The sequence below is a fragment of the Hipposideros armiger genome, unplaced genomic scaffold (genome assembly GCF_001890085.2).
Source record: "Hipposideros armiger isolate ML-2016 unplaced genomic scaffold, ASM189008v1 scaffold_745, whole genome shotgun sequence".
In the NCBI taxonomy this organism is placed as follows: Eukaryota; Metazoa; Chordata; class Mammalia; order Chiroptera; family Hipposideridae; genus Hipposideros; species Hipposideros armiger.
The window spans coordinates 680,587-690,394 of NW_017732095.1; the positions used below are offsets into that span (position 1 = coordinate 680,587).

At 56.3% G+C, this 9,808-nt stretch overlaps 1 protein-coding gene across 1 annotated transcript in view; it reads left to right on the forward strand.

The window, feature by feature from the left end:
- The window catches only part of PCNT (pericentrin), a 127,504-nt gene that overhangs the window by 20,656 nt on the left and 97,040 nt on the right, over nucleotides 1-9,808 (forward strand). The window contains exons 7-14 of the mRNA XM_019628028.1: nucleotides 516-690; nucleotides 1,151-1,269; nucleotides 1,883-1,985; nucleotides 2,813-2,924; nucleotides 3,336-3,423; nucleotides 5,152-5,340; nucleotides 6,130-6,259; nucleotides 6,859-7,076. Coding sequence (XP_019483573.1) covers nucleotides 516-690; nucleotides 1,151-1,269; nucleotides 1,883-1,985; nucleotides 2,813-2,924; nucleotides 3,336-3,423; nucleotides 5,152-5,340; nucleotides 6,130-6,259; nucleotides 6,859-7,076 — 1,134 coding nt within the window. The remainder of the gene's footprint in view (nucleotides 1-515; nucleotides 691-1,150; nucleotides 1,270-1,882; nucleotides 1,986-2,812; nucleotides 2,925-3,335; nucleotides 3,424-5,151; nucleotides 5,341-6,129; nucleotides 6,260-6,858; nucleotides 7,077-9,808) is intronic.

Genomic DNA, 9,808 nt, shown 5'->3' on the forward strand with positions numbered 1-9,808 from the left:
CTGCAGCCTACGCCGTCGCCGGCGACTCACGGCACCCCAGTGTCACTGGCCCTCATATGTGGGATCCAAACCGGGGCCCTCTGGCATCCCAAGCCAGCTCTTAACCAACGCGCCACTCGGCCGGCCCAGGGGACTTGTTTCATAGGGCACCTGGGACAGAGCCCAGCCCTCACGAAGAGCTAGCTCAGCGATGTCGCTGTAGCACGTCCGGTCTGCGTGGGGGACGGACGCATGACTCACAGAGAGTGACTGCATGCCTGTGCTATGTGTTCAGAGATGGGTTCTGTTTGTGGGCAGGCGGTCTTTTTACTTTCCCTTGGCTGTTTGCCTTGTGGGTACTTCCAGTCCTGTCCGTTTTAGCAGATGGGGACCGACTGGACATTGGAGCCAGTTTCCTGTGGTGACAGTCTGGTCTGGGCAGGCCGTGACTGCCCAGTTTTTGAATGTGTGATTTAAATTCTTATGGCAGATAATTCACCATTGGGCATATTCTCCTTTGTGCTTGTTTAAATTAGACCCTGAAGCGAGACTGGGAATCTGAGAGAGAGTTATGCTTAGAGAACCTACGCCAAGAGTTATCTGCAAAGCACCAGGCAGAACTGGAGAATTTACGGAGCCAGTTTAAGAGGGAGTCGGCGGAACTCAGAGCTGGGCTGGAGAAGACGTCTCAAGCCAAAAATCAGGCTGAACGTGAGTGTGCGGCGAGCAGCTCAGAAGGGGCTCTGGTTTCCCTGCAGTTTTGGAGTGAGTGCCCTGTGTTCAAATGCCAGCTAGTACGTGCCCCCGCCTGACCCCCGTGAGGAAGGGCTGGGTCTCCGCTGGTGGGCACAGGCCCCTCAGGTCCCTGACCCTTCCCGAAACCTGTTTTGGAGCATTTTTGCACACTCCATGATTAAAGCGCTACCTGAACAGCAGCGGCCGGATGGTTCCATTTTCATGCGGGTTGCGGGTTACCAGACACCCGCTGGCCGGAGAGGCTGTGTTCTGGCCGCTGGCCTGCGCCCCTCCCTCCCCGCGACAGCAGGGCTGCCGAGCGGGGGCCTGGGGCCACCAGCGCGAGGTGACGCTCATTGCCAACCGTTGTCACCACCGAGACGTGCTGCTGTGGACAAAGACCTAGGCTGTGGCCTGAGCGGTCTGTGCTCTCCAGTGTCCCTGCAGAGCCTGCAGGCGCAGCATGAGGCCACTGTGAAGAGGCTGCAGGAGGAGCTGGGGACCCAGCGCTGCCGGCACACAGAGGACCCGGAGCCGGCGGACAGACAGCTGCAGGTGGGCCGTTCATAGTAACCTCTGTGGTCACGTGGGAGATTCCGAGCAGGGGCTGTTCCCATGCTTGGTGGGGTGAGGACAGCAGCAGTTACGTTCCGTCTGCACAGAGTTGGTGCTCTTCCCCAGTCCAGTGCCCCTGAGACGTCAGGGCTGGCGGGCCACATGCTCAGACCACATTCAGTAAAGGCATTCATAAGGAAAGGCCACCAGGAACATTCTGCAGCTTATGCTTCAAACTCTTTTCCCGTGAAATGCTGTCAGAACATGGGCCACGTGGCCCAGTCTTCCTCCAAGACCTGAATGCTTTTACACCAAACCCAAGAACCAGCTGTGCCCAAACACGGGCTCCAGAAGCTAAGGCAGCAGGAGATGACGATGAGTCGTGGCCTGTGCCCACGTCACAGCTGAACAGGGACAGTCCTTGGAGCCCCGCAGGAGCCTGTGTCCAGGCCCTGCTGCTCTCGCACCCAGAGACCAGCGTCAGGCCGGGGCCCACGTTCCTCCCTGATGGGACCGAGACACCGGAGGCACCTTCTGACCTGTGCTCTGCGTGAGAAGGGCTGTGGGGCCTCAGGTCAGTGTGTCGTATCAGCGTCTTCCTTTCTGGTTGCAGAGCCTTGAGTCACACGAAGAGTTGAACGCTGAGTCACAAGAGGGACCCCAGCACCTGTGGTCCCAGCTCGAGCCCACAAGGACCGACCGGCAGGAGCCAAGTGGTGAGGGCTTCATACTGGGCATCAGACTCTCAGAAGTCAGAGCGCGGGCCTCAGTTGTTGGCCCAGATGAGGTGGTCACAGTGGCAGTAGGCACGTTGATTCATGAGTTTCCTGGCCATGGGCGCTACAGTTTGAGGTGGAAACCTTGGTTTCATGCTGAGTAGGTCGCCCGTCTGCCCACAGGATGTCAGGCTCCTTAAGTGGGAGGTCAGCAAGCTGCCCACAGGGGCTGGCTTCCCTCTGCCTGGAAGCGCTGGCTGAGCGCAGTAGAAACGCAGTTCTCAGCCAGCGCCCGGGGTCGCAGGTGTGCCTTCCGTGTGGGTCCCACGAGCTCCATCCTCTGTGCGATGGCGACAGCTGATTCTGCAAGCCCCATGCCTGCAGCCCGTCCTTGGAGGCAGCTCACCTGGGCCCTTCAGGGACCTGTGTCAGCGGCCTACGCTCCTGGTCGCACCTTCAGTCGGAGCGGTCAGGAGATGCAGGGGAGGCAAATCTGTGCTGCTCTGCCGCTTGTGTCCAGATGGAGCGCTTGTAGCCGGTCCTGGCCCTGACTGGGGAAATGTGATTGGGGACAAGGGAGTTAGTTAGGAGAAAGGAGCGGAAATGGCGCCTGCGGCAGCTCGCTGATAACCACATCCAGGCTGCCTGCTTTCCCTCCCGCCTGTGGCCTCCCGGCCACCTCCCTGTGGGAGGCCGCCTGTGTCACTTCGCAGGCTCTGGGGAGGGGCCTCCAGAACTGCCCCAGCACCATGCTCCGGGCTCTTCAGGATGGCCCGATATCTCCTAGCGTCTCATTTAAGGTGATTGCATAATTTCATCCCATTAAGAACTGTACGAGCAGCAGCTGGCCCAAGCACCTGACGTGGAGGGCCTGACACCATCACAGCAGCGGCTGCAGGAAGGGAGGGAAGACGGTCTGCTGGAGTCTGAGGAAACGAGGTAAACGGAGCCGCTTTGTCTTCATGCGTTTGAAATGCAGGAACCTGGGACTGAACTGCCGTCTGCTCTGGTTTGTGACTTTGCCATGGAGATTAACGGCTTCAAAACAGCACGCCGCTAGGGCCGGGAGTTGTCTGACTCACACAACAAGTCGCAGTGGCAACATGTGCGGGGCACAGGCTCTGGAGACCTGGTGTTGCCCCAGGGTCCCCGCAGCTGTGACGCCGACTCTGGCCACCATCACAGACACAGCTCAATCAGCCCTGCTGTCCCGTCCCTGACCCAGAAGCAGGGTTGCTAGGGACAGAGCAGGAGGGATTTTCTGTCACTCACGTGGTCAGAGCCAGGATGGCAGAGGTCACCTGTGGGAGCGCCATGTGCCAGCCTTTCAGGAGCTGCCTTCTCTTGCAGTGCACGCAGCATGGGGTTAGAAGAGATGCCTGAGAAGGAATGGAGAGACCGCCTCCATCCACTCAGCCTGCAGCAGGAGCCACGTGAGGTGACGGCCATTTGGTCCCACTGAGGGTAGGGTTGACATGTGACATTGTACTAGTCCAAGGTGGACCGCGTAACGACTCGATATTTGTCCGTGTTGGGAAACGGTCACCACAGTAAGTCTCCGGGGCATCACCACACAGTTACAAGTTCTTTCCCTGGTGATGAGAACTTTTAAGATCTGCTGTCTTAGCGACTCTCAGGTGCACACGGCAGCATCTTCCCTGCAGGCCCTCCTGTGCATCCACCACAGGACTTACCTTGTAACCGGAAGTTTCCTTCTTGTGACACCTTCACCCGGTTCACCCCCATCCCCCGCCTGTAGCAACCACCGCTCTGTTCTCTGTACCTCTGAGCTTGGTTTGCTTTTGTTTCTGTCTTGGATTCCACATGTAAGTGAGATCATGTTATCTGTCTTCCTGTCTGACTTACGGTATTTCACTTAGCATGATGCCCTCCGGGTCTATCCATGTCACAAATGGCAAGATTTCACCCTGTTTTATGGCTGGATAACATTCCGTTGTATGTGTATTTTACATCTTCTTTGTCCATTAGTTCATCAGTGGACACCCAGGTTGTTTCCTATCTTGGCTGTTGTGAATAACACTGCAGTAACCATAGGGGCAGATATCTTTTCGAGTTAGTGTTTTGAATTTCTTCAGATGAATACCCAGGAGTGGAATTGCTGGGTCATAAGGTAGTTTTATTTTTAATTTTTTGAGGACCCTCCACAGTGTTTTCCATAGTGGCTGCACCAATCTGCAATCCCACCAACAGTGCATGAGGGGTCCCCTTTCTCCACGTCCTTGCCAGCACTTGTTGGTTGATTTATTGGTGATGCCGTTCTGACAGGTGTGAGGTGACATCTCGTTGTGGTTTTGATTCGCTTGTCTCTGATGATGATGAGTGACACTGAGTGTCTTCTCATGACCCTGTTTGCCATCTGTGTGGAAAGGCGACTCTTTAGAACCCCTCCTCCCCATTTTTAGTCAGATTGGCTTTTTGCTGCTGAGTCAGGTGAGCAGTTCGACACTCTGAGAAAGGCCATGTCTTGGTGATCTTCAGTTAGCGGTAGACCGTTCTATGGTATGAAGTCTGAACGCTCTCCCTTTTCACAGCTGCTGCCTGACACGTATCACGTGGAGGAGGGCTGGCCGACTGTCTCGTGGTTCACTGCTCTAGTGACGTACAGGCGTTGTGGTCTGCTCACGTGTTTGTTCACAATGACATACATGATGGGCGGCATAAAGCGGAGCTGTCTGGGGAGCCCGCGCCCCCGCCCCCACGCGCCCCCGCGGACCACCATGTGGCTGTGTGTCCTGTCCTTGGATGTTCAGCATTGTTCACTGGCCTCTGTCCCCCTCAAAAGGTGGCCTCCAGGTGCTTGTTTCTGTCATTTTTAACCTGTGTTGATGGCCAGTCCACATGGCCTCTGAGACGGTGGGTAGTGCTCTGTGCTACAGGGCGGTGGCTACTGGCAAACGTGGCCGGGAGCCCCTGGAGCCGAGGTCGCTTTTTGTTTGATGGTGACCTTTGCAGTGTCTATAGCCCGGGTCTGGGGGCCGCAGTCCTGTGCAGGCAGCGCTTACAGGTGGTGGAGCGCCCATGGCCTGAGCCGGGTGAGGACTGGCTGTCGTGTACACACCTGCTCTTCCTGGTCACGCAGGTGTGTCTCGGTCAGCTTGGGCAGCCAGGCAACAGACATTTGTCCCCTCACGGTGCCAGAGGCTAGAGGTCCAAGGTCAAGGTGCCACAGGGCTGGTTTTTGAGGTTGGATATCTTGTTACTTGTACCTGAGCATTCTTTCATGATTTGCTGTCTGCTGCTCCTTTTCTCTGAGGTTCAGCTATCCCCATCCTGCTTGAGACTGGACGTGGCTGTGGTTACTTCCACGTGGCAGGTGGCCCCAGGGGCTGGAATTGTGAGTCCTTCCCCTTGTCCTCGGCTCTTCATCCCCACTCGCGGTGTAACAGTATTTTCCTATATTTTCTTCTAGTTCTTTTAAAGGCTTACTTTCTGTTTTTAGTTTTTGTCCATTTGGAACTTAGCTCTTGTCGGCCGGAGGTGTAGGCCCTAAGTTTTTTCCCTTTTCCAGTTGGTGAGTCACGTTCAGGCCTGACTGACCGGACCTGCTCTCCAGTCTGCACCGTGACCCTTTCATGTGCTCAGTGTCACAGGGGCAGGACTCATGACATTTAGCTTGCTGTGTCGCCTCTGGTTTTGGGGAAAGTGGGTTTCCGAGTTGCATTGTGGGGGATAGGAAGCGTGGAAGCAGCCCTTGAGCCTCCTTCCGTCCAGATGCCCGGCTGGGCCCAGTTGCCGGGGCTGCTCACTGCAGAGACCCTGCCCCGCGGATCTCTGAGCAGGCCCAGCACCGCCTCTGTCGGGCTGAGCAGGGCAGGGAGGATGGGGCTCGTGCTAAGTGGCTGTAGAAACCTGGGAGCCCGTGGGGCTGGTCAGGGAGGCCGGTCAGGGAGGCCAACTGGCCTGTGAAGGACGAAAGAGGGTGAGCAGAGGAGGCGGAGCCTGGGAAGGGATGGGAGAGAAAGGACGGGGTCCAGCTCTGGGAGTAGCCTGTCCCCCTCAGGGCTGTGATCTGCCGTTTCCATCTGGACATGAGGGGGTTGGCCCGTGAGGCTTACCTGGGAGGCAGCGACGAGGCCACCAGGCAGAGAGGCCCATGAAACGTTTCTTCTGTGCTCCCCCAAAGGCCAGCCTGCGTGTACTCACACAACTGGAAGAAAGCCGCCAGTGCCAAGGGGCAGCCCAGCGGGAGGCAGACGTCATGGAGACCCAGGTGTTGGAGCAGCTCCCGGGGCCCTCGGAAAGGCCTGGCCAAGGTGGGCGCCACTCAGCACACAGGCCTGCTTGTGGGGCGTTGGGAGCGTTGGCTGGGCCTGTTGGGGAGGGCCTGGCCACACAGCAGCACGGGGCATGGGCTGGGGTGGCCGGGTGGTGGCGGGTGCAGAAGCTGTGTTCGTCCCAGGGGTGTGGCAGATGGGGCCGGGCAGCGGCCTTGCTGCCAGGAAGAGCGGGTGTGAGGCCAGACACGGAGCGCCTGCCTTGTCCCAGGCTTCCTCGGAGCTGGTGGGGTGGTGAGGGGGGCACAACCCTGAGAGCCTAGGTCACACTGCGCTTGGCGCCTGTCCTCCCTGTTCTTCCTGCATGAGAGGTGCCCATGGCCACCGCACAGCACTTTAGGCCGCCGGGCACAACACACCAGCTAAGAGCCATGTGTTACCTGAACCAGAGGAGCAAAGCGGGCGGCCGGGGCTGGGGGATGTGCGGGCACACGGTGTGGCCACATCAAGTGCACACGGTATTCAGAATCTGCGGGTGTGCTATCGCAGGCGTCTGAAGGCAGGTGTGCTGCCATGTTACGTGGGTGTCCTTGGGGTCACACCTGACTGTCTTCCCTGCCGCTGCCTCCTCCTCGCAGAGCTCGCTCGCATGTCTTGCCAGGCTGCGCTGGACACGGCGGAGGGAGTGGAGACAGCCGTGGCGTCCAGAGTGCTGGGTTTGGAAGCCGAGCACAAGGTCAAACTCTCGCTGCTGCAGACGGAGCTCAAGGAAGAGATTGATCTGCTAAACACTGAAAAAAGAGATTTACTCGAGCAGCTGCAGCAGGAAATCCGCCTGAAAGAGGACTTGGAGAAAGTGAGTTTCGAGTCCTGGCAGCGAGGCCACTGTGACCTGTGGGAGCAGGTGGCCCGGTCGGCTGGATGGCTGGGGTGTCGGTCTGCTCAGGGCTCGGCCAGGAGTGGGCTTGGTGAGTGTGCCCCTCATTCGGGACCATCTTTCCCCCAGGCGAGGCAGAGCGCTGCCTCCTGTTGTCCCTTCCACCGGCCCTCGGGAGCTGGGGCACAGGGAGGGGCTTGAGCCAGGCTGCTTGCGTGGCCCCTTCAGGCTTTGTCCCCCCCGGTGCCTCCCGTGGTGGTGTTGCTCAGCCCCGGCCCGCCGAGTTACCCAGTTACCAGTGGGCTCTGCCTACAGCAGTGTTTTCCCCTGGAGTGAGTGCATCGGGCTGTGACTTCTACATGCTTTCCGCATGGGTTCGACTTTGCTTTGGGCTCATTGCCATCACCCTGCGTTATCCTGTGAGGGGCTTTGCATTTTCAGTCTCCATCCAAACAGACTTTCCCAGGAAGCCATTCTCACCTGCAAGTTTGATGATGTTCTGTTCTCTGTCCGGGCGTTGTGAGGACTTGGAGCAAAGTAGGGCTGAGGGTAGAGCTTTTGGGAGCTGAGTGGGCAGCCATGGTGGCCGCGGTCCCCAGACGTGACCTCAGGCACCTCCCACCGACGGGCTGGCTTCCCTTGATGCCTTTGGTTTCGGGGGGGTGTGTGTCTCCTGGACCCCGTTTCTCCCGTACTTTTTGAGGGGGGGTGCACACTGGCCCTCTCCTGTCACGGCTGTCAGGGTCACTCTAAGTGTTCTGAAGCGGTTACGCAGCCCGTGGATGATGTGCTCCTGACAGACGCGCCTCTACCGCAAGCTGTCTGTTTCTCTCCCGGTGGCAGAGTTGCTGCGGTCTTGGTTTGCATGGTGTTCGTGTGGTGCCCCTTTTCTGTCCGTTTTGTTTGCATGGTGTCCCTTTTCTGCCCATTTTACTTTACTGTATTTTAAGAAACGACCCGAAGTTAGTGTCTGACCCTACAGGTGAAGGGCTCAGTCCCACGAGATGACCCCCCTCAGTGGTCAGTCCCCAGGTCCCCACACCTGTGTCTGACTCGGCTCCAATCAGAATGTTCCTATTATCCCCACCCCCCCTTCCAGGTACAGTAATTGCTAGAATGCTCACAGAGCTTAGGGAAACACTGACGTCCTGTCACCCGGGTATCACCGAGGGTTCGAACAGGAGCAGCCACGGGGCATGGTGGGGTGTCAGCGGCCCGGCCCCTGCGTGCACTCCCCAGACACCAGGCTGTCTGACCCCAGCGTTCAGGGTTGTCGTGGAGGCTGAGGATGCCACCGGCCGTTGGTAACCGACCTCAGCGTGCAGCCCTGTCCCTTCCCTGGAGGCTGGCAGGACTGAACAGGTCTGAGGACCCGCCCCATCCTGAAGCCATGTAGGGCTCCCAGCCACCAGCTTTCTTGCATACGAGACCCTTTTATCACTGCAGCGATGCCAAGGGTTCTAGGACCTGTGTGCCCACAGCTGGGGACAAGGACTGCACAGCTATTTCTGAGTATATTATGCACATGCACAACGCGTCATTGGGTGTGTTTAAAATCTTTCTGACAATCTACCTCTTTACTGGAGTGTGTAGTCCTTGAACTTCCCATGTCATTATTGATATGGTTGGACTGAGGTCTACCATTTTACTGTTAGTTTCTACAGGGTCCATCTGTTTTTCTTTTGTTCATTTTTGTTTGTTTGTTTTGTTGTTGTTGTTCCTCTGTTTCTTCTTTGTCTTTTGGATTAGTTGAATATCTTCTAGAGTTGATGTTAATGTCTGTTGACACCTGAGTGGTACCTCTTGCATTATGATCAATGGTTGCTTTAGGGGTTAGAATAGATATTTGTAACTTCCAGTCTTCTTAGAGTTACTGTCAGGCCATCTCACAACAGTGTAAGAGCTCATGATTGCGAACGTGCGTTTACCACCCCCTGTCTGTTATGCTGTAATTTTCATAGGGATTAAATCCACCTGTGTTGCAAGCTCTGCAGTATGATGCTTTGCTCTAAACAGTCACTTGTACTGGAAAGAAATTCAGAATAGGAAGCTTACATTTACCATTTACAGCACTCTTCATTTCTCCCCAAAGATCAGTGTTGACAACGGCTATGGTCGTTGTGCAGATCTGCACATGTTCTCCTGTAGCTGAAAAGTCTTATTTTCACCTTCATTCTTGAAGAATATTTTTGGTGTATAGAGAAGTCTGGGTTGACTGTTTTTGTTCAGGATTTAAAGATGTTCTTTCTGACTTGGTTTCTGGTGAGAAGGGAGGTACCGCTCAAATCATTGTTTCCTTGAGTGTCATGTGTCATTTTCGTTTGGCTCCTTCAAAGGTTTTTCTTGTTATGTTTCGTTCTCAGTCATTTCGCTATGATGTGCCTATGTATGATTTCCTTTGACATGTTTTCTCTCACAAGATTCTAAAAATTAGTACATACAATTGATTGCAAATATTTAAGAAAAGGAAACAGGGACCCTTAGAAACATAGTTAATGAGCCGGCCGAGTGGCGCGATGGTTGAGAACTGGCTTGGGATGCCAGAGGTCCCCGGTTCGGATCCCACATATGCGGGCCAGTGACACTGCCCTCCACAGCTAAGATGCTGAACAACAGCTCAACCTGGAGCTGGGCTGCCGTGAGTCGCTGGTGACGGCGTAGGCTGCAGCCCCTGTGGCAGTGGGTTGCCATGGGCTACCGTGTGTAGCCAG